Source organism: Orcinus orca, chromosome 8, assembly GCF_937001465.1.
Source record: "Orcinus orca chromosome 8, mOrcOrc1.1, whole genome shotgun sequence".
Taxonomy (NCBI): domain Eukaryota; kingdom Metazoa; phylum Chordata; class Mammalia; order Artiodactyla; family Delphinidae; genus Orcinus; species Orcinus orca.
In genome coordinates this window covers 91,355,969-91,379,878 of record NC_064566.1, presented here as the reverse complement: position 1 = coordinate 91,379,878, position 23,910 = coordinate 91,355,969, and the positions used below count along the sequence as shown (strand labels likewise).

The window sequence follows — 23,910 nt, the reverse complement described above, 5'->3', positions numbered from 1 at the left end:
CTGAGTAATTGGATAGCTAGCTCCATTTACCTGGACTCAGAAAAGCTGCATGCATTTAGAAACAGAGAAAACCAAATGTACAAACTCCTAGAGACTAGGGAGAATAACTTAATTAGTTTACAGTGCTCAGAAACATAAACCATGTGTTACTGAAAATCTGATTCTAAAATATAAGTTTGATATGTCCAAAAGGTATATTTCAGGATACTCTAACACCACGCAATCACTGAATAAATGTATGCTGCTAGCTTTTTGTGTACAATGTTAGTGATGTCAAAAAAAAAGACACACCCCTCCTTTTTGTTTTCAATATATTAAAAAGCAACATAGTACAAATGTTGTAGTTAATATTAAAAAGAATCCAAATTTTTCAAGGAATTAATTTTTATAAACAAGTTCTACAATGAAAGGGAAACGGCATATTGATACATAAAAGTTTTGTTAAACAAGATTTTAAAAATTTTAAATCAAAGTGTTTTAGACTAAATTCTTTCAAATGTTCAAACAAAAAAGAACCCTGTACAATCTCCATAATAAAATGTGTCCTTGCACTTTGAAAATGTTAAAAGTTTAGAAATTTGAGTGATAAGAGGCATCACTTAAAGGTTTCATGAACCTTTTTTCCCAAAAAAGAATACTTTCAGTAAAACATTTTACTATTTTATCTGACTATGCATTTACATTTTTGTTCTTCCAGAAAAAGATTTACATTAACACTGTATTTTTACTGTAAAAAAAATACATTTAGAGATATTTAACTTCCTGAGTGACTTCAGTCATACATCGAACATGTTTTTTTTTTTTTTTTTTTTTGTGGTATGCGGGCCTCTCACTGTTGCTGCCTCTCCTGTTGCGGAGCACAGGCTCTGGACGCGCAGGCTCAGCAGCCATAGCTCACGGGCCCAGCCGCTCCGCGGCATGTGGGATCTTCCCGGACCGGGGCACGAACCCCTGTCCCCTGCATCGGCAGGCGGACTCTCAACCACTGTGCCACCAGGGAAGCCCATTGAACATGTTTTAATGAGCAAATTCTAAAATTTTACAATGAAATAGCATGTGTAGATGTATACTTGTATGCTCACTTACAGTAAAACTCAAGATCATGTCACAGAACTTACACTTAAGTTCTCTAAGTTAAATAATATGATTTATCCCCAAACTTGACCAAAAGGTTTTCTCAAATATTAGTAAAATGAATCACTGAATTTACATTTTCTCATTTAGTAACAAAATACTGAGTCATTTCAGACTATCAACTTGAATGTTTTCCATTATATACACCAAAAATCTGATTCCCTAACAAGAAATTTCTTGTAATACAAAAAGGTAACAGATAATTAAAATATTTGCTTCATAATACAACTAATCCAAATAATACATCCCTTCCTCAATTGTCTAAAATGATTAGGAATTGTGCACTTTCTTTAGCATAAAACCCTTTCCTCTTCTTAAAACCCTGAGGTGAAAGGTTATTAATGTAATAAAACTAGAACCACAATTCTCATTTCTGTATTGGACTGCAATTAGGTTTTAAAAATTTTATAAAGAAATGTGCCAACTTGTAAAGCTGCTCTATAGACTTTTTTAAAGAAAACATTCCCAGAAACAACTTAACAAAAAGGGCCTAGAATGACACTATGAAAACATCCTTTTAACACTTGTTAGTGTCGAGATGAGCGCCATTTTCCATCTCTACCACTGTCTCTTCTGTTATCATAGTCATGGCTCCAGCCATCGGGATTTCTCTCTTCATAGAAGAAATCATCTCTGCTTCCTCTGTAATGATGGTCGGACCCATGATCAGTGTAACGCTGTTCACGGCTATAATGTCTATCCACTGCGTAGGTATGAGAATTCTGTCTGACTTTTCGCTGTGATAATGGTGTATCTTGGCGCCACTGGGAGGTTGAAGACCGGTTAAAAGTGTGATTATGTGACTGAACTGATGGGGAAAATCCTGATTGATCCAGATGTGGAGAACCAAATTTCCCTCCATATGACATCTGTCTCAAGACACTGTTCATCTGAGCGAAGAGAAAAAGAAGGAAATGTGTTAACCACAAATATTTCTAGATAGCAAAGGCAACAGATATCAAGCCATGGTCAAACAAACACAATAATGGAAAAGCAAAATCATTCTTGCCTAGCTGAATCTTAAGGTAAACACAACTAAAGTAGTACAATAGCTTCATTCATTCCAATGTATACCTACAAGATATCTGTACTACTACTCTTTGTCTTCCAGAATATAATTTAGAAGGGAAGAAGTAATACAAAACGACTATAATGTAAATCACTGTATGATGAACACATTAAAAGCAAAAGCTCAGTATCTTTAGGAAGGATTTAATGAAGGCGACATATGATCTGAGTATTAAAAGTATGGATGTAATTTTTTTTTTTTGGCCATGCCGCACGGCTTGCAGGATCTTAGTTCCCCAACCAGGGATCGAACTCACACCCTCGGCAGTGAAAGCGTGTAGTCCTAACTACTGGACCACCAGGGAATTCCCTGGATGGAGTTTTTTTAAGGAAAATATTTTAAGGGGGAGGTATGTCAAGGAAAGAAGACTGCACAAACAAAAATAACAGGGAAACACAGAATAGTTCATAGAATAGCAAGTAATTCTGGCTAAGACAGGTTATAGATCTCATGAGCCATGACTAATGGACGGTAAAGCTAGAAAGGTTTACTGGAATCAGATAATGGGAGCAAAAACACAAGGCTAGGGCTTCCCTGGTGGCGCAGTGGTTAAGAATCCGCCTTCCAACGCAGGGGACACGGGTTCGAGCCCTGGTCCGGGAAGATCCCACATGCTGCGGAGCAACTGAGCCCATGCGCCGCCATAACTACTGAGCCTTCACTCTAGAGCCTGTCCTCCGCAACAAGAGAAGCCACTGCAATGAGAAGCCCACTAGCCGCAACTAGAGAAAGCCTGCACGCAGCAACGAAGACCCAATGCAGCCAAAAATAAATAAATAAAATACGAAATTTATATTAAAAAAATCACCAGGAAGATAAGCAAAACAGTTATAATAGTAATTTTGAAATGGTGTGTGAGATGGACTAGTGAGAAGAAAATAGATACAAGTACTAAGTGACTAGACGAGTGGTTCCCAAATTCTGCCTGTGGACAGACATTAGCTAATGATGATTTTTTTTTAATGGTCTACAGCAAAATAAGACAAATATATAATATGTTTATAAAAGTTGATATCTCTTTATATTGGTTTCTCAATTTTATTTTATTTCACTTATATTTTTATTCTGCAGACCTGTGCAATACAAAAGCCTAGGGACCACAATTCAAGATTGTGATTTGGGCAAAGAAAATAAAAAGGAAGAAACAAACGTAAGAAAAAGAAAAGAATGAAGGATCTGAGACTGATCAAAGACAAAGATGCAACAGCAAAAGATACTTAAGATTTTATCATTGGTGATATTATTACAGAAAAAAATGGCATGTTCACAAGGGAGGTGGTCTAGAAGACTGTAGTATATTAACGTATTAAGTATTAAAGACAGTACGTGATGAGAAGTTACTCGGCACAGGTTGCAAGAACATCAGAGAATGAGTATCCAATATTTGCAACACACACACACATCACACCAACAATGGTTAAAGAAAAATACAAATGTGACAAGCAGTTCTTTTTATCTTCAATCTTTTAAATATATATTTCAGCCCAGTGAAAACTAAAATGAGTGATCTACAAAGATCATGCTAGTCTAACTAAAATTTAAGAAATGAACTTAAGAATTAAGAATGAATGTTTTAACTAAGTACGAGTTTTTTAGCAACTCGAGTTGAACAATCAGCTTACCACTGCTTGTCTCTGAAAATTTTCTGAAGAAGAAAAAGATCTTTGAATTATTGGTGTTGATGGAGTCATGTTATCCACTGTCCTTTCGTACCTGTGAAAAGTAAGAAAACCAACATATAATCATTCATTCAGTAAATGTTTACTACATACCAATCCTGAGCAAGACACAGTCTTCAAAGACAGGAATGAACAAGACCAACAAGGTATCTGTTCTCATGGAGCTGGGGTAAGGATTCAGACAAGACAATTTCACATGGTTATAAAGACATAGTAAGAAATGACTAAAGAGCAAGTTGAGGTGAGAGAGATAGGCGGTTCTATTTTAGCTTGACTGGTCAGGACTGGCCTTTCTAAAAAGGAGACGTTTGAAGTTACAGCTGAACAAGATTACCTGGAGGCAACACACTCCAGCTGAGGGAAGGACTAGTGCAGGGGGAAGCAAACTATAGCCTGTGTGCCAAACTCAGTTTGTGTAAACAAAGTTTTACTAGAACTTAGCCAGGCTCTTTTGTTTTGGTATTATCTGTGTGGTGCTACAATGGCAGAAGAAACTAGTCCTTTATAGAAAAAAAAAATTGTGTCAATTTATAGAAAAAAAATTGTCAATACCTGGGCCAGTAATGCAAAGGCCTAGACTGAGAACTAAAATGAAAAGGATTTGATCAATTAGACATAACAGATGAGGGAACCAGAAGAACTAAAAGATAAAAATCTAGATTTTTGGCTTGAGCAATTAGGTAGAACTTTACTGAGATAAGAAGAAAGAATAATAGGTTTGGGGGAGTAAGGAGTTCTGTAACATAAAAAGAATATTAATCTTAAGGACTTAAACCTTATTCCTCACTTCCTATAGAGGTAACTTGCTCTACAGAAAAACTCAGAAAGGTTTTAATTTTATTTTAAAATATGCCTTTGGAATCAAATCACCAAGATTTGGAATTAAATCACCAAGAATCAAATCATCAAGATTTATCTTACAGTTTAGATCTTTTTATTTTGGGTTTTCTTCTCTTTTTTAAGCAGAACTGATTTTATTTGTATGCTGTAAAGAAAGCTACTTTTTTTAAAAAGAACTTTTATTCTTTATATATATGTATATAAAAATATATATATAAAATAAACCCGTGCCCCCTGCAGTAGAAGTGCGGAGTCTTAACCACTGGGCCGCCAGGGAAGTGCCGTATTTGGGTTTCTCAAATCGGATTACGTACCTGTATGCTAAGGGGGTAAAAAGTATAATTTTACTTACAGAGAGTATAAAAATCAGGTACACTCTAGTGTTTGATTAAAACTACAGTATTTACTTGCATATTTCTTTCCCCAAGAATTTCTAAGAAGGGTTAAAAACTCTTTTTTTTCCCTCCACCTAAGATACCTTTCAAGAGTCCATAAAAGTGGTTAGAGATGCTTCGAATTCCAACTACACTGAAAAGCATTTAAACACAATTAACTTCAGCTGGCAAGAAAAGACTCTAAGAGGGTACCCTTTTCACATTACTGCTCTCTTACAATTTTCACCTTCCAAACTCTTTTCATATCCGCCCACTTCTCTCCAGCTCTTGGCACCACCCTAATCCAAAGCAGCAACCTCACTCCCATAGCTTCCTTGCTACTAACACCAATACCTTGCTACCAACAGCTTCCTAGTCACCCTTGTCCCCTTCAATCCATTCTCTCCCAGTACAACCAACTAACTCATTAAAATACAAACCTGTTCCTCTTACTACCCTACTGAAAACGTTTCAATGTCTTCCTACTGTTCTTAGGGTGAAATTCCAAAATCCTAATTATGGCCTATAAGAAAGACCCTGTATCTTCTGCCTCTATCTACTTCAACAGTATCATCTACTACTCTCCATTTTCTATTCATTATGATCTAGGTACACTGCCCTCTTTCAAGTCCTCATTCACTTACCTCTCCTTGTTAAAACTTTCTAGAAACTTTCTACTCGTATCATGGTGGGTGTGCTCAATCACACTGCCTGGGTTTGAAAACAAGCCCACTGCTTATGAGCAGTTCACGCTTGAGCAAGTTAACCCCCAACCTTCATTTTCTTCATACATAAGGTAGAGATAATAATAATCCTTGCCTCATAAATCTACCGTGAGGAATAAATGAGATCATAGGTGCAAAGGACTTGGTGAAGAACCCGACAGGTGACAGGTATTTGTTAACTCTTTCTTGAATGAAGCCATAAATTGATAAATAGCTCTATGGACATACCGGGAAGAAACCGTCCCTGGCAAAATATCAGCCTCCCCAAAGAAAATTATTAGTAAATATAAATATGGTACCTCTTCCAATCCTCAGTAGCTAAGAGGTATTTCAGAGATCATTCAAATCAACTTCTTTTCCTTACAAATGGAAAGACAGGGACATAGACTAGCTCAAGATTACACAATTGGTAGAGACAGATCCAGAATCCGATTCTATGAACTCTTAGTCCAGTAGTCTGTTTACTAACAGGTATTTTTAAACTGCAAGCAACAACCATTTAGTGGTCATAAAACTAATGTGATTTTTTGAAAAATAAAATAAAATAGAAAATAGAGGATACTACAAGTAGTAAGGCTAAGTAATGTTTTGAGAAATTTCGTCTCAGTTATATACATGTATGTGGGTGTGGGTATGTCTTTACAAATGAACATAAATATAGTTATGTACGTATCTATTTTAAGGGAACTATATATAATGGGCCTATAGTCCCCTTAAAATAGCTACATATATAACTATAATCCAACATAGCAAATATAGCAGAAGAATAAAGAGGTAGGAGCATAAAGAAAGAAACCAATCACTCATTATGCATTTTGAAGTCACTGCCTAAAAAAATTCCTGATAAATGATTTTAAACATAGGTGAGAAATATTACCTGCTAGGAGATGTGGAAGTAGGGCTTGAACTTCCAACATGATGCTGGGGATATGACGAACTGACCTCCTGTGAGGCATGGCTACTTCCTAAAATGAAACAATTTGAGAAATTCTTATTGATAAAAAACTTAATTTGAAATTTTGTATCCCTCAGCCCAATCACTCCGAAAAAGGTAGACATAGGCTAAAAGTGAAAACCTCAAATTTCAGTAAATTGCTTTATAGTTCATCAGAGTGAAAATTGTTAAGTGTTTAATACCAAATATACCCAAAGCAAAGGGTTCCAAATAAGGTACTTTCCAATGTATAAATACCCAATCTGGCCATAGTATTCTGATCCCCACACTAAATTGTAAGAATGACTACAAGGAAAGTTTCATCCTTACATGATCACACATCAAAATTTGTAAAAGTAAATTACAAAGCAGTCAGGAAAAGTATTTTCAGGAAATAATCCTTGTGCTTTTAGAGTGTGAACCCAAACTCAGTCATTTTAATAATAAGGTTTATGTTCTTTTCACAAACCCAAACTGAAATGTTAACTCTCATTTTAAAATTACAGCTTTCAAAATCCATACTGTCAATGTTACCCATTTTCAGGGATATATAAAGTTTACTATTCATAAAGCTTAAAGCATTTTCATCCAAAAATAGGTTCTTTAAATAACAAAATTAAAAACAAAGCGGCAAACAACCTCTCTCCTAAACATCATCAGTGAATAGTTACCTGATCTAAACTGAATTTTGATGGGCCTTCCAAAAAGTTTGATTCCGTTAAGCAGATTCATGGCATAAGGAACAGATACTTCATGTTTGAAATTCACAAACGCAAACTGCTTTGGTTTACCATCCTTATCTTTTGGAATTTTCACTTTTATTACTGGCCCAGCCTACAGACAAAAAAAGTTTTCGGAATTTCAGTAAGGCAGTTTCAGGAAAATAATCAAATTTTACAAAGTTTAAAAAATTCAAAAATGTAACCAGGGACTCTAATTTTAAAAATGGATACACTCGGATTTCCATCTCGGTTAAAGATCCTATAGATATGACCGAAAATTAGATTAACTTACTTGGAGGGAGGGAGCCCATAAGGAACCGGAAACCCAATCACCGACTGAATTTACATTTCACAGCACTTTATGACTTTAACAAGGCCACCAACATCCATCATTATCCCACTGCGTGGAAATTAACCTTTATCAAGAGTAAGAGAAAGTAGTTTTCTTGGACTAAAAATTCACTTTTGTATCGACTAATCAAACATTACCAGTTGTTGAAAGACAGAACTGGAGGGAACAGTAATGTATCTGCATCTTGATACAGATTTTAATACATAAACACTACAGTGCCGCTCTCCTACAGAGTATTTATGAGTCTGTCTTTGCTGCAACTTCGTAAGAAACTTAAGTGGAAAACGGATACTAAGAAAGAAATTGAAATAAAATTTACAAGCGGAAGATGAGAAAAGCAGGAAGAGGAAAAGCATAGCTCAACGAAGGACCCACGCGTACGAGGTCGCTTAAGAGCACTGACTCTTTACCACGTGAATGCCCGACAGAGGACCCTCCACCACCTTTAGTTGTTACTTCGGCCTGAACTAACCAGGATCCTTCTAATAAAGCGACACGTAGCGAGCGCCTCCCTTTCTAAGCGCGACCCCCACCTCCAGCCCGCCCACCTGTCCGGTGCCGGGACGAACCGTGCCGCTTGAGCCAGGAAAGCGGGGATGGCCATTGGGCCGGGCCCTACCTGGGCCGGAAAACGAAAGGGAAAGGCTGATCCCAGCCGCTTACCTGGTGGAAAAGCTCGAAAAGGAGCTCCTCTGTCACTTTCGTTTCAAGGTTGCCCACAAAGAGAGTACGATCCGCTTCCGCTGCCGCCGCCCCCATCTCAGCATCGCCCCCTCCCGAAAAAGGCCGAAGAGTCGCCGCCGACGCACCCACTGCGCACTCTCAGAAACCCCACGTCCTCGCGCTCCCAGGCGTCACAGACGTAAACGTCAATCACGTCGGCTCTCAGCGGCGTCAACGTGCGCTGACGGACTGCGCATGCTCGGGAGGAGAGCGCTGGGTTAAAGTGGGTCTTTGATCTGCAGACGCTCAGGTGATGGCTTCCGATGAAGTCGGTCTCAGTGTTGGAGACCGGCTGGACTGATCAGTGGAGCCGCGAAGAGTCTGCCTTGACCGTGGGACGTAACACAGATACTGCGGGCAGTGTTTGAAGATGGCCCTGAACTATGTGTCCCTGTCTGCCGGCGATCGAAGAGGCCTGGTGGCCTACCGCTCTTCCCACGGCGACCTCAGCTCGTCGGCCTTAGCGTTGGCGATGGTCTCTGGAGACAGCTTCCTCGTTACCAGTCCCGAGGAGATTCTTCCAGAACCTATTCTTCGGTCCACTGTGCGGCTGAACTTCCGGACCGAGAGCCGTCGGGCGCCTGGTGGCGGCGGGAGCCCGACCCGCTTTACAGAGGGAAGGGAGCAGGAGGCGCGGAGCCGAAGCCGCCAAGCCAGATTCTCACCTTACCCGGGCCGTGGGGTTAAACTCGACCTCCTAAGAAGTGTCCTGCAACAGCGTCTGGTGGCACTCGGAGGTGTTAGCGCAGCCCGTCTTTCAGCTTAAAATGAATACCTCTTCTCCGCCCCTCAGCTTGTGAACAAGGCTTCTCTAAAATACTTTTTTGGTGCAACCGAAGTCTTATTTTTAGAGGACGTCTTTTCAGTTTAATATAAAAATGCGTGGTAGTCCTGTTACTCTAGCCTAGCGCAAAGTAAAATGTTTACAGTTACTTGATTCAGATGGTTTTAAACAGCTATGATGATCAGATCGGAAGGGAGGAGCAGCAGATTTTTTTTGAGGTAGTCACAAAGGATGGGATCATCCTTCCCAGAGGTCAGTAATCCTTTTATCCTCCCAACAATGGATCCAAATTTGTCTTGCTTTCCACAAGTCTTACACCTCCTCCCTGGCAGATTCTCCTACTTTGAGACTTATAATTCCGAGTTTCCTTTGCCTACCCTTCTACCTCAGATTATTCCCTCTGCCTTTACTTATGTTGGTTTATTACTGTGGCGTATCCTCCCACCTATGGCCCAACACTTCTATCATCTTGTCCTTAAGACTTCTTCCATTCCCCTCCTCCACTTTTTCTTAAGGAATATCTACAAACTTCAGTCTCTACTAAAACAACAAAAGCAAAACCTAAACCTTGCTCCGCTCTCAAATTATTAAACCAATTTACATTTCTTTATTTGCCAAAAGTTCCAAATGAATTTTTGCACTTACATTTGTCACTTTATTGCTCACATTCAATGCCAGCTTCCTTAATCTGAATCTTGTCCCAAACTATACAAAAATTGGAAACCTTCATCTTACAGTTTCCTCTTAGGAAGCTGCTCATCTGTTCACTCTAGCATCTTCCTTAAACTTTCTCGTTTGTCTTTTGCCATTCCACTATTAAATAGTATTTGAAGATCTCCTCAGTGCTAAGCACTGTGGATGAACTTTACATAGCCCTGCTATCAAGGAGATCAAGGAGTGTACTCAAGATGGAGAGGCTAATAATCACCACACTGGACTGTTCATTAGGTGCAGTGATGGAAATAAACCTTGGTTGCCATGGCTCTCCGTAATACTGCACTATCCTGGTTCTTCCCTAATTTGGCTGATCGCTCCTTATCTGCTCATAATTTTGTCTTAACCATACATTCTCCAAGGTTTAAAGGGTGGTATTGGGAGAAATCTAGTGGGTTTTGTAAGTGGCAACTCTTTATGTAAGCAGGCAGTGTAGCTTTTTCCCAGCGGACTCTGGTCTGTAATTACGTTCAGATAAAGCAAAACTACCACACACCAAACAATTGAATTGTGAGAACTACATTTTAAGAATATTGACAAACCAGAGAGCTTCTGTAAGAGTGATCAATACAGTGAGAGGTCTGGAAACCAGGTCCTAAGAAAATCGTTTGAAAGGATAGTAGCTATGCGTAATATGTGCAAGGCAATGTGCTAGAGGCGATTATTCATTGTTTATTCAGATATTTATTGAGCACTTACTCTGTGCCTGCTAGTAACTGTGCCTGCTAGTAACTATGTTAGGCACTTAGAATAAAGTGGTGAACAAGATAGATAAGGTCTCTGCTCTTATGGAGCTTTATGTATGTCATCTAGTTCTCACAACAGCCCATAACAAAAGTATTATGCTTTCATTTTTTTGCCAAGAAACCAAGGCACAAAGAGATGAAGTAAACTTTCCAAGGTCATACAGCTAGATAGAGCCTTGTAGCCATTCAACCCAGGTTCCTCATTTGAATCACGAAACACCAAAAATGACTTGAGTGACTTTTCTCAATTCTCGCAAAGATAGTAGCTAACTAATGCTATTCTATCAATAGATATCTGAAAAGAAGTTAATTCATAATATATGGATTCCTTAGGCTGGGTGTGGTTGAGAAAGAATCCCAAACCTACATGCTAAGAATTTTAGATTGGGAAAGAATAATAAAATTAAGGCTGAAGGTAAGAAGGATTTTCATAAAACTTAGAGATGCCTGATGGTGGAAAATACCACCTCACAGGGTAATAACTCTCCAAAGTTCACGTAGAGGCTAAATTCTGTCAAGTATGAAATAAGACTTCTTATTTTATAATATGAAAAGTTATAAATGACTTCTTCAGTTCTTTCCCATTTCACCTTTAATTCTATACTTTAAATCATGAACTTGATTAAAATTGAAAATGGAGAATTGGGGGGGGTGAGAAGTGAAAAATGAGGTATACATTTTTGTATAGGATGTATACATCCAATACATAGGATGACCACATTTACTGTGTAAACCAGGGCACTTGAGAGGAGAAGGCGGGCTATCAATTAATTATGCTTAGGCAATAGGCATAAATAGGGGCTGCCCTAGGCAGCCACGTTGGATCATATCACCCTAGGAGATGGTACAACATTAAAGACACCTTTGAAGCCATATTCCTTAGCTTCAGGGAAAGAAGGCTGAGATTTGTAAACAAAGGAGCAAAAGTTTGGCATAAACGTGCACAAAAGCACACAAGAGGAAGAGGATCCAGTGGGAGTGACTTGATTTCTGTTTGTTCTCACATAGGGTCATCAGGAGTAGGGCTTTGATTGAATAATAAACAGTGTATATGTGCCAGATAGAAAATGATATGAAAAAAATTTGATAAGAGGAGAACCTTGTTCACATTAATGCTCCATCATTTTATTTTTTATGGCTGCACCACGCGGCATGTGGGATCTTAGTGCCCTGGACTGGGATCGAGCCCTCGCCCCCTACAGTGAGAGTACGGGATCTTAACCACTGGGCCGCCAGGGAAGTCCCGATGCTCCATAATTTTAAATCTGAGCCGATGGATGTCTAAATTCTCCTTGTTCTTAACATCTGCACTGGTGTCCAAGTTACAGCATCTGCCTAGAGTCACGAAGACTATTGTGGAAGCAAGGACCAACATAAACCTCTTTAAATGAAACAACTAAGTTTTCCCAAGAGTAGTCCATGTTATTAAAAATCCATGTTAGTGTACAAAATTACTTTTAATTTAATATCACTGCTTAAGTATAGCATGTTGTCATTCTAAAATAGATGAATTTTCTAAGACAAAAAATAGCCCCCCAAATTAATACTTCCATAAGTTTTTAAAAAGCCATGGTAACTTCCTTTTTGTTCTAATTGGCCATTGTTTTTTATATCATACTAAGCAACTGACTAGTATGTGTCAAAGGGAAGTCCTATTAGTATATTTACTTCCTCTATTCATCAGCTCTAAAACTCTTAAAAAGAATGCCCATTTGGGGTATAGAAAAAAAGGAGGCCAAGGAGATTTTCCCTTAATAGCCAGATTTGGTGCTAAGCCTAATTGTAAGAGGGGTAACTCAGCAGGAAGAAAAGAAAGAAAAGGAGGAAAGTCCTATGGGAGGGAAGAGTAGGTAGACTTAATGGTGAGGCTCAACTGTATTTCGAACAAAATTGTGTCGTTTATTCCTTTGATGAACCTGTCTAGGTCCCACTTAGGTGCAGCTTTTGTCTTCCTAATTTCCATGAAAAGTACTCTCATTTTCCTAGCCAACCAAATGTGTAAGTTTGAGTATCTACGACTTCATACCACCTATTTCCTATCTTTATCGCCTGTGTCAATTCGATTGCAAAGTCCTGCTCATTTTATCTTCACAATGTATTTATGTTATGTTTCCATATATAATTTCATCACCTGGACTGTATTTACCTGGACATCTATCCCGTTTTGTTTGCTTCTGTCTCTCTGCATCCTAAATATATATAGCTCCAGATCAATAAGCCCAAAGCATAGCTCTCTGATCGCATAGTTAAACTATAACTTTACAGTACCATAAACTCTTCCAGTGTTTCCCATAGTATATTCCATAGAACCTCTACTAGAAATACAAGATACTCTTTGGAAAAAAGACGAGGTCGATAAAATTGACAAATGCATGTTTTATCACCTTCTTAGGGTGCCATAATGTGTAATAACATGTTAAAGGGTCTGATAATTCCTTTAGAAAAGGAAACCTGTGTAACTTCATTTTAACCAATGATTCACAAATGTATTTGTCCATAAATTTAAAAGTTTTGCATACTACCTATCTTCCTGAGGAGCCTCAGTTCTACAGAAACAATTAGAAATGCTGCGTACCTAAGAAGCTCCATTGGCTCCCCACGTCAGGTATTAGAAATGGATTTTTATATGGTGTGGCAGAATTTAATAAGTTTCCAGATTGTTATGAGTTATGCAAGTGGGTTGGTTTCCTCACTCATGATTTGACAAAGTTCAACCCCATCTTTATTCCACATGGTTTCTGGTACCTGTCTATGTCCTTGGTGGTTGGGTGGGAGGATGGAGGCAAGCGTGCAGCTGCAGATTCCCAGCCACTGAGGATCAAGACTGGCATTGTTACTAAGGAACGGCGTTAGGAACTTCCCCTGATGAATACGGGTAGGTGCAGTTATTAAGTATGCTAATGGTGTAATGTTAAAAAAATCATTGTTTACTTGGCTTTTATTTCACTGGAATATCTGAAGGCAACCCTACTTCAAAATACACTTCTTCTGAATCAGAGGGGAAAAATAATTGTCTTCATCTTCCCAGAGACCTGAAAGTAACTGAAGCAGTGCAGCTTTAAAAACTGCACACTCTATAAACAGACTTTTAAGACTTTCCATAATCTGACCAAGCTATATTGCCAGCCTTCTTTCATGTTCTTAATTCCCCGGGGTGGCTGCTGCTCTTTTCTGCCTCTGTGTCTATGCCTATCCTAGACCTTTTAACTAAGTTGCTTGTCCTTCTCATTTTCTGCCAGTTAAATTTTTATCCATCCAGATTGGTTAAAGTTTTTACTGTTGCAAAAAATGGACTGTATTGACTCACAGAACTGGTAAAGTGTGGTGACTTCTGATATTCTGTCTACCTAACAACTAGTTATCCTTCATCTATAGGAGCACCTTGGTTTTTCCTTTCCTTGGAAACTGCTGCCTCATCCTCTGTTCATGTATTTGGGGTGAGGCTTCACACCTAACTCCAGGGATAGAGGTATAATCTATTTCTTACCTCCCCTACTACATTGTCTGAGGGCAGACAACTTGCCTAAATTTATCTTTGTATTTATTCGTACCTATTAAGTGCCCAAAGAGTAGATATTTCATAAATGCCTGTTAAATGAATGAATGAACTTCACAGATAGGCTATTTCTCCTTGGAATCAAAATTGCAAAATGGAACATTCCAGGAAGGCAAGTGCAGGAATAAGAGTAATTGTGATAAGATAAAATAAGCTTTCTTCAATTAAAAAAAAAAGCCATGCCTTTGTAGCTTACCTGGTTTTATCTTGTTAGACTGAGAACTACACTCTTTTCACTTTCTGTATTTTAATTGGAGGCCAAATGTGAATATTATTCTGACCTATAACTATACCATTTATTTAACCATTCTCCAAGAGCTGAGTATTTAGTATTGTTCTAATTTTTCACTATATTAAATAAACACCTCAGTTTATAAGTAAAAAAGTAATAAGTTTTGTTTAAAAGTGTGCTTTGATTTGAAATCAACCTGCCTCTAGGAACATAACCTAATACAAGATGTGGACAAATATTTATGCACATAAATATTTAATGTATTAATTTTTTCCCTACCTATAATTTTTTTAATTAATTAATTTTAAAATTTATTTATTTTTGGCTGCGTTGGGTCTTCGTTGCTGCGTGTGGGCTTTCTCTAGTTGCTACGAGCAAGGGACTACTCTTCGTTGCCATGCGGGCTTCTCATTGCAGTGGCTTCTACTGTTGTGGAGCACAGGTTCTAGGCGCATGGGCTCAGTAGTTGTGGCTGGCGGGCTCTCGAGCACAGGCTCAGTAGTTGTGGCACACGGGCTTAGTTGCTCCGTGGCATGTGGGATCTTCCTGGACCAGGGCTCGAACCCATGTCCCCCTGCACTGGCAGGCAGATTCTTAACCACTGCACCACCAGGGAAGCCCCCCTACCTATAATTTTTAAAATAGGGAAACTATGTGTCCAAAATAGATGACAGGTAAAGGAAAAAAAAGAAAAAAAAACAGAGTGCTTACTACATGCCAGGTCGCTACTGATTATTTCCACAAGGATTATTTTATTTAATCCTCACAGTCATTCTATGACAGGGATTGGCAAACTTTCTATAAAAAGCCAGGTAGTAAATATTTTAGACTTTGTAATCCAAGAGGCAAAATTGAGGCTATTATGTAGGTATTTATGTAACAAGAAAAATTTCTGCAAAATTTGTATTGATGAATTTCAAAATATAATAATTGATACAATTTTTTGTAATGCTAATGTAACCGGGGAGGACCCTATGGGGCCTTCCCAGGACAGACTCCTCCCCCATATCCTCTGCTTTAGATCCTCTCTGAAGTATCTAGATAATAGTAACTGATGCACACTTCCTGAGTTGTTTTACAGATGCTAAAACCACCAACAAATGGAAGAAATTAACTACTTGATGATCCTGAGCCCCAGACCTACTGGAACCTAAGGATTGATAACGTTAACCCCTGTGACACAGCCCTGTTACCACATCATAAACCAATCAGAGCATTGTGCATGAGCTGACCACATACCCTGTGACCACCGCCCCCCTCACCTGGCCTTTAAAAATGCTTTGCTGAAACCCTTTGGGGAGTTTGGGGTTTTAGAGCACAAGCCACCATCCTGCTTGTATTAGCGCATTTACGATAAACGCTGCACTTTCCTTCACCACAATCCAGCGTCAGTAGATTGGCTTTACTGCGCACAGGCGAGTGGACCCAAGTTTGGTTCAGTAACACTAATACTGTTAAGGAGAAGATGGAATTCTTTTTGCTTAACTGGAATTCAAAGTTGGTATTCCCTATCATCAAAATCAATAGCAAATGTTCATCTGAAAATGCTGATTTTTAATGAAGTTTATGTATTTTATCTTTGAAAATATCTTTGAAATTTTCTTTTCATGGGTACTGCCAAATACTGATATCGGTCCATGAACATATGGTTTTAATTGAGCATATTCATTGCTTGGAAGGCATTTATACAATTCTATTAAATTCTGATCTTTGCCTTTAAGCATGTCATTACATTGTAGATTAATTGCTTTCAATTGAAGTTTAGGTGGAAGCTCCTCAACTGCACAGTTAAATGGATTTTGAAATACGGGCATTTTCTTTGCACTTAGATCTAGGTCCCGAAAGACTGTTGAACAGTAGTCTGAACTCAGAAAATATATCTACTGCAAATTTGTTTGGATATGGAGATCTTACTTCTTAACTTATTAACAGCATAGTAAAGTATATAAACCAGCTTGAGATTGCATGTGATTCAAACAAGGTTAGTTGTTGAAATGAGTCTACCACAGTATAGGTATGGTGTAGAAATGCTGTTTGGCTTTACAGCTTTACGTTTAATTCATTGAGAAACATTATCAAGCCTGTAGCAAAAGCTAATTTCCAAAGCCATTTACAGTTCGATAACAGTGGTCTAGGGCAGTTCTTCTAACCACTTAAAAATGTACAATCCAGGGCTTCCCTGGTGGCGCAGTGGTTGAGAGTCCGCCTGCCGATGCAGGGGACGCGGGTTCGTGCCCCGATCTGGGAAGATCCCACATGCCGCGAGGCGGCTGGGCCCGTTGAGCCATGGCCGCTGAGCCTGCGCGTCCGGAGCCTGTGCTCCGCAACGGGAGAGGCCACAACAGTGAGAGGCCCACGTACCACAAAAAAAAAAAAAAAAATGTACAATCCATTCTTAGCTGGAAGGTTCTATAAAAATTGGCAAAGGGCTGGGTTTGATCTTTGAGCCTTAGTTTGCAGAGAATTTTAGTAACTGCCCAAGGGCACAAAACTGTTTAGTGGTAGAGTGGAGATTCAAGTTTGACCAGGCAGCCTGGCCTCAGAGCCCATACTCTTGGTGACTATGCTATACTACTTGTGCTAAGGTAGCCAGCTAGCAGCTGGTGGCCAAATCCAGAGGGAAGTTTTCTTTAGCTAGCAGTTTGGGCGTTTTTTCCCCTTTAAAATATGCAATAATATGTACAAGACAGTGTAAGTAAAATGCAACCAATACCCATGTGAATGAAAAACGTTGCCTATCATATCAGTAAACAAAGGATGTTACGGCCATCAGGTCACTGCAGCCACACTGAACAGTGAGCCCTAAGGGAACTCAGGGTGGAGACAACCCAGCTGCCTACTGCCAAGTCTTTAGCCATTGCAGCCCCCTAACGGTGCACCCAGAGGAGCCTCAGGATGGGAAAGCACGGGATACTGGCCCTAGATAGCCAAGGTGCATATCAAAGGAATGTTTTCAGTGAGCCCAGACTCTTACATCTTCCCATACATAGAAAAGTGCTAAATTCACTAACTTGAGATATCTGGTTTTCTTTAATTAACAATAATCTTTTGATGTTCTGACTACCTGGTCTTTATTGCAAAACTCCTATGTATCCTCGCTCCTCCCTTACCTCTTCAGAGCAGTCCCTCAGAGCTATCTATCTGAGAGGCTGCCTCTGGGGCTTGAAGTCCTCAGAAAGTCTGCCAAATGAAACAATTCTCAACTTTTAGGATGTGCATTTTTTTCGGTCAACACCTGGGTGCTTACTACCCAACTTTAAATATTACCCCGCTCTTAAAAATCTCTTCTGTTTATCTCGCTTTGATAACCTTGTGCTCACATCACTTCCTCCCACCTGACATAATCACTGTCCTGAATTTGGCGTTTTGCATTCCCTGCTTTACTTTTTAGAACTACTTTCATTACATGTGCATGTCTAGTGTATCTCTAAGTGTAACACAGAATTGTTTTACCTGTTTTAAACCAATATAAATGGTATTATACTGTACATATTCTTCTGTGGCTTGCTTATTTTCTCCACTTGATTTTGCTGTCATATATTTAAAAATAAAACTAAATTTGAATACCTTTGGTGGGATATATGTTTTCAGTTACCCCCTATGTCTTATACCCTTACATTTCACATTTTAGTTACCTACCTGGCCCCTTATACCATTTGAGCTTGCAACCTCTGATTTAAGATGGCATTCCATTTATCCGTTCAAATATGAAGTTTTAGATAACATAGGAATTTATTTGTGTAATGACATTTATGTTATATATGACAAAAGCTGGATGTAAAATTGTATATATGATATGCTCTAACCTATATAAACAAAATATATAGAGAAAAGACTAGGAATAATTGTGCCAAAATGTGATTTTTGGGTGATGACATTTTGTATAATATATGCTGATTCTGTTTTTCTGAATTTACAAAATAATTGTTAATTTTTATCAAAAAATTGTTTAAATTTAAATAATCTGTAAAGTATTTTAATAAAGACATTATTAGTCTCTTTATTGTTTAATCATGTTAACTTCAGTTAGGTTATGTTCATATTTTTAACTACAAGACATCAGTCAATCAATTCGTGCATTGTTCTCCTGGTGGATCATTTCAACATAATCATGGATGATAACCAGGTACAAGGGATACTCTAGGGTAATGAACAACTGTATTAGCTCTGCTGAATCATTTGTCTTAAACCATATCAAACAAAGATTGCATTAACAGAAAGGATAGCCTACGTGGTATTTCTAAAAAAACAGTTCAATAGGTAAGAATTTGCTTCGCTTTCTCCTATGAAAGGAAGAGTGTCCGCCAATGTAAGAACATGAATATCTGATCCATAGAGAAGAATACGAAGCCAGATAAAACTGACAAGTGAGATCCATTAGCTCTCCTTGCTCTGGCTCCAAGCTGACCAAGCAAACATCTGTGTAGCATGTCTTTAGGAAGAGAATGTATTCATCAGCCCACCTGAGCTTTACAAGGTCCCGTGATTATTGGCACTCTGCTTTACGCGTTTACTTTTTGTGGGTTTGGTTAGCATGAAACAGCCCAGAGAATCTAATTACATTTGGAGACCCTTACACAGATTTCCTTGATTATGAAGCTGAAGATTAGATCCTAGAACGTGAGGTCCATATCAATGTGCTGCTGTTTCTAGGAAGTCTTATCTAGACAGTCCTCTGGGTCAGCATCTCTTAGATCACAGTCCCTTCACACTCCCTTCTGTGCTTCACAGCTTCAATCTGATGATAATACTCAGTTCTATCTCCATTTTTCAAACTATTAACAAGCCTGTATGTCCAAAGCAAAGACTTGGCAATCACAGGTGCCAATTTAAGTATATTCCAATAAAATCCTACCGTTTACCTCTTATTAACTGAGTAAATGAACACAACGAGGTATTTTTTGCCTGGGTTATCTGGTTATACCTGACCTCTGACAGTATTTCACATATAAAGTATTATTCATAGCCTACTTCCTTTCGGGTAAAGCAAAAGATGTTGCCATAGCACAAAGAATTTTCAGATTGTTGTGGGGGAATTCTGTAAATCTTGCCAAATTAGGGCATACCAGCAATTTTGAAAATAATCCAATATGTTGATGTGGGAAGACTGTGCATATAAATTCTTTAATTATCTCTCCTTTTGGCTTAATTTTAGCTCCGTGGTGTGAGAGTGGCTCTGCATTTTGTACCGCTGCCATAATATTGGATGGCAGTTCCACTTGGCTCCTTTCTCGGCCTGAGTTCAGAGCAATACAGCAGTTATGTGATGTGGACACAGTTTCTATGCTAACGCCATCCATTTTAATAAATAAAGGTCTAGCCCACTGAGCCTAGTTGAATACAGCTGTTGCATTGATCTCTTCGGATGCTACAGCCGTTGAGTTCATTTCCTTAATCACATTTTCCATACGGGTAAAAGCATGAAACTGCTTGGTATCTTCCAGAATGCATGCATTCTAATTTCAGAATTTAATCAAATGTAACTGGCTTCCTGACAGAGTAAACAGAGCAAAATACTGCATCCAGACCAGCTGCCGAGCTAGCAGCCTGAATTTATTTTTCCTTTGCTTTGCTAAATGCATCTCGAATTTTAGAAAACATAGTCCAGGTTCAGGAAATTTAGCGTTTTTGAACCAAGACCCGTCACCTCTAATATTCTTCCGTAAATACATCCATTAAATTTCAAAAGTCAGGTAGCTGAGTTAATCCTTTCTCACATGTTTATGGCCAGAGAAGAAAACATGTTCCTCTTTTCTACTGAACACAGGGACTGTGTACATAGACCCTTGTCATTTGGGCTAATCTAATAGTATAGAGTACCTGTAAATAGCTATACATTTTTTTCTGATTATTACTTCTGTACTTCACATTTGAGTCTTATTATCTAACACATATCTAAAATCTTTCTAGATATTTTCTATGCCACTTTTTATACATCATTCCATATATAAATGTCAAAACTTTATTTTAGTCTAGACTCAGTGTAGCAACCAGGACACGTAGAAATGAACGAGTTAGCTGGCTAGACTACCTATTTTTCAAACCACTTGGCTTGTGAAAAAGGGCTTGAGGAGGTACAGAATACATTACCAATTCCTTTGTTATTGATAATTCTAATTTTTCCCTCTGCAAAACAGACTCCTTTGTTGCATGTGTGTCTTTTATTAACCGCACACATTTTATTTATATTTATGTTTCAATTTCATTTATCCTTTAATACCAGGAATGGCCTTTGGAGGGGGTGCCTGTATGGACTGAGAACTTTATCATTCACTCAGGAGATACTTAGAAATACACATGGCCTCAATTCAAACAGATACCAGTTTCCACAAGTAGTTTACTTACACCCTAAATTCCTGAAGTCCCTGGAATTCCTCCCTCCTCCCCCAGCCCAGGTCAGTTCATATCCCCAGCTCCTTTTCCAGACTAACTCCCAGTCCCATACCAACATTTAGTTCAGCTATCCCTTCCTCCCAGAAGCCTTTCTTGTTCTCTTGTCTTCTTCACATTCTTTCTTGGTTTCAAATACCATCCCTATGCTAAGGACCCCCAGATTTAAATCTCCAGCCCAGCTCTCTTCTGAGTTTCAGACATTTATGTATAGTTGTTTACTCAATATCTCCACTTAGATGGCATCTTAAACAAAATATGCCCAAACCAAACTTATCACCCTTCCTTCAAAAAACCCCAACTGGGCACTAATGTTGAATTAGTTATCTACTGCTGTGAAAAAGGTTACCGCAAAATCTAATGGCTTAAAACAACAATAAACACTGATGATCTCACAGTTGCAATGGGTCAAGGATTTGGGGTTAGCTTAGCTGGGTGATCCTGGCTCAAAGTCTCTCATGAATCTGCAGTCAAGAAGTTGGCCAGGGAAGCAGTCATCTGAGGGTTGAATGGGGATGGAAGATCCCCTTCCAAGATGGCTCACTCATATGACTGGCAAGTTGATGCTGTCTTTTGGTGGGAGACATCAGTTCCTCCCCACACAGGCGCCATAGAGAGGCTGGCTTCCTCCAGAGCAAGGTGATCCAAAAGAGAACAAGGAGAAAGCTGTTATATCCATCATGACTTAGCCTCATAAGGCAAACACCATCAGGTTCTCAGTATTCTATTGGTCACCCACGCTAGCCACGATTCAGTGTGGAAGGGTACTACACAAGGGTGTGAATACCAGGAGACAAGGATCAACAGGGCCATCTTCGAGGCAGGTTACCACCACTGTCTAATCCACTGCTCATATCAGAAACCTGAGAGTCATCTTTGACACCTTCTCTCTCTACCACCTTCAGTCAATACCAAGTCTACCTCATCTATGCTTTGAATCCCTTCTCCTGTTATCACTATGTTGTTTTCATGTGATCAGATCCCACTGAGACTATAACATCTCACCGCATGAAGCCAAGTGCTGAAGGGGAAAGTGGGAGAGAGTTTGATCTCTTCTGTAATGCCACCTTTTTTTTTTTTCCTACGCCACATGGCTTGTGGTATCTTAGTTCCCCAACAGGGATCGAACGCAGGCCCTCAGCAGTGAAAGCGTGGAGTCCTAACCACTGGACCGCCAGGGAATTGCCTGTAATGCCGCTTTATATTTTATAATGGAAGCAGTCCTGGACCATAATTCAAGAAACCACAGTGTTGTTTGTCTAAATGGTACTACTCCCTCCAAATTCTTTACCTACAGGATGTTGGAAAATGAGGGAAATTAATAATTATTGAGTGCTGGACACTTAACATGTGTTATATCTTTTAATTATGACACCAAGCTTTTTAGCTCCATTTTACATAGCAGGAAACTGAACCATGAAGTAATTAGCCCACGCTGTCACAGCTAGTGAGTGGCCAAGCCCTGGCTCCGGACCCAGGTCTATCCACTGTGGATCTTGTTTCAGGTTCTGCTTTCCCAGAATTTCTCCTTCAAGGCACCTACCTAAAGTCAAAGCAGGAGCCTGTCTGATTAGTGTGGTCTTTTGATAAGGAAGTTTCTATCTTGATATAGAATAAGGTGAAAGTATGAGTTAGAAATAGGCTTTTAGATCTTCCTTTCCCCTCTAAAGAGGTAAATAACATCTGCCTCAAAGAAAGGTCAAGTGATCATAGGCTAGGAGGAGAAACTGGTCTTTAGGAGAATCAAGGCCTACAGCAGGGGGAGAATTTAAAGAAAGATCAGAAGCCAACATGAGTGTGTCAAATTGAAAGTTGGAGGGAAAGAAAAAGATTTCTGCTTCCAAAACCAGTCTAAAGCATTCAGACTGTGCCTTGTTTGGTATAAATTCGTCAGTAGGTAGATGGCATGTGAATCAAAGGTGAAGTTTTTTAGAGGGAGCAACAATGGTGACGTGCCCGGATCAGAAACATGCTGGTCTTTTACTGCATTCAGAGGTCTGCATTCTTTTTTCTCTTTAGCTCTTTCACATTGCTGGGGCTACTGGAAAATAGTCTGTCATTTGTACAGCTCGGTGACAAACAGGAAGACCTGACGAAGAGACAATGAAACAGGGAAAATAAGACAGAATACTCTGAAGCAAAACTCTGTTTCTCGGGAGGTTAAGTTGCAGTTAACAAAGGGGGTTTCAGAAATTGGACCCAATTAACGTTCTTGACTTGTGTCCTCCTCAGCTCTGGGGACCAAGAGTGATAAGATGGCAAGAGCCTGCCTGGGCTTTAGGGTGGGAGAGAAGTGGGTTCCACTCCCATTTCCGTCATTTGTAGCTGCCCAGGGCTTGTTGCATATTCCAAAAAGAGAATTCCTAGGAAGTACAAAGAAATGAGTCTTTAATATCTGACAGTTGAAATGCCAAGTACCTTGGCCCAAGACTGGGCAGAAAAGACACTCTTTTTAGGTAGACAGTGGGCCCAGCAGCCTCGGTCAGATGCAGTTGCCCAGGGCAGCTGTGCAAGTTCTGTTTTGTTCCCGTAGGTCCCCCTGTGGGCTGGCTCATTCCGTCCTCAAACATCTGCTTGCTGTCATGTTAGGAAATCTGCACCTGCTTTCCACTTTCTCAGGGATGTTGGGAGGGTTCGTGAAGGGCTGTAACGAAGGGAACTGGTAGATTCTCAAGATAGATATTGTTTAATTGCTTAACTTGTGTCTGTGAGTAAGCTCAGGTGTGGAGAGCTGACCACTGCCCAGGGCATCAGCCCAGGTTCTTGGCAGTAAAGGGCAGGCCCAGGTGAGGTCTGGTTTGCTGAGGCCACTTTGCTGAGTGATGGACGTGAACTCCGGCCATCCTCATATGAGGCTGAGTGTGCGCAGAAGCAGAAAGAGGGGATGTGGCCCCTCAGGCTTTGTGGCCACTACCTCCAAGACTCCAAGAGAGATT

The 23,910-nt window shown here is 39.4% G+C and overlaps 2 protein-coding genes across 3 annotated transcripts; one reads left to right on the top strand and one right to left on the bottom strand.

The window, feature by feature from the left end:
• Nucleotides 1-294: 294 nt before the first annotated feature.
• RBM7 (RNA binding motif protein 7) lies at nucleotides 295-8,682 on the bottom strand. Of its 2 annotated transcripts, XM_033434556.2 has the most exons (6): nucleotides 8,493-8,630; nucleotides 7,770-7,893; nucleotides 7,427-7,589; nucleotides 6,699-6,786; nucleotides 3,826-3,916; nucleotides 295-2,024 (listed from the first exon to the last, which is right to left on the bottom strand). In XM_033434556.2, exons 3-6 carry the CDS (start codon nucleotides 7,485-7,487, stop codon nucleotides 1,662-1,664), a joined length of 603 nt encoding a protein of 200 aa, XP_033290447.1. In that variant the 5' UTR covers nucleotides 7,488-7,589; nucleotides 7,770-7,893; nucleotides 8,493-8,630; the 3' UTR covers nucleotides 295-1,661. The 2 variants fall into 2 exon arrangements, with proteins under 2 accessions (XP_033290447.1, XP_004273427.1); XM_004273379.4 differs by lacking the exon at nucleotides 7,770-7,893 and having other exon boundaries at nucleotides 8,493-8,682.
• A 114-nt stretch (nucleotides 8,683-8,796) lies between these two features.
• On the top strand, nucleotides 8,797-18,585 carry C8H11orf71 (chromosome 8 C11orf71 homolog). The gene is made up of 2 exons (XM_049713223.1): nucleotides 8,797-9,588; nucleotides 15,666-18,585. Exon 1 carries the CDS (start codon nucleotides 8,923-8,925, stop codon nucleotides 9,316-9,318), a length of 396 nt encoding a protein of 131 aa, XP_049569180.1. The 5' UTR covers nucleotides 8,797-8,922; the 3' UTR covers nucleotides 9,319-9,588; nucleotides 15,666-18,585.
• The last annotated feature ends 5,325 nt before the right edge of the window (nucleotides 18,586-23,910 follow it).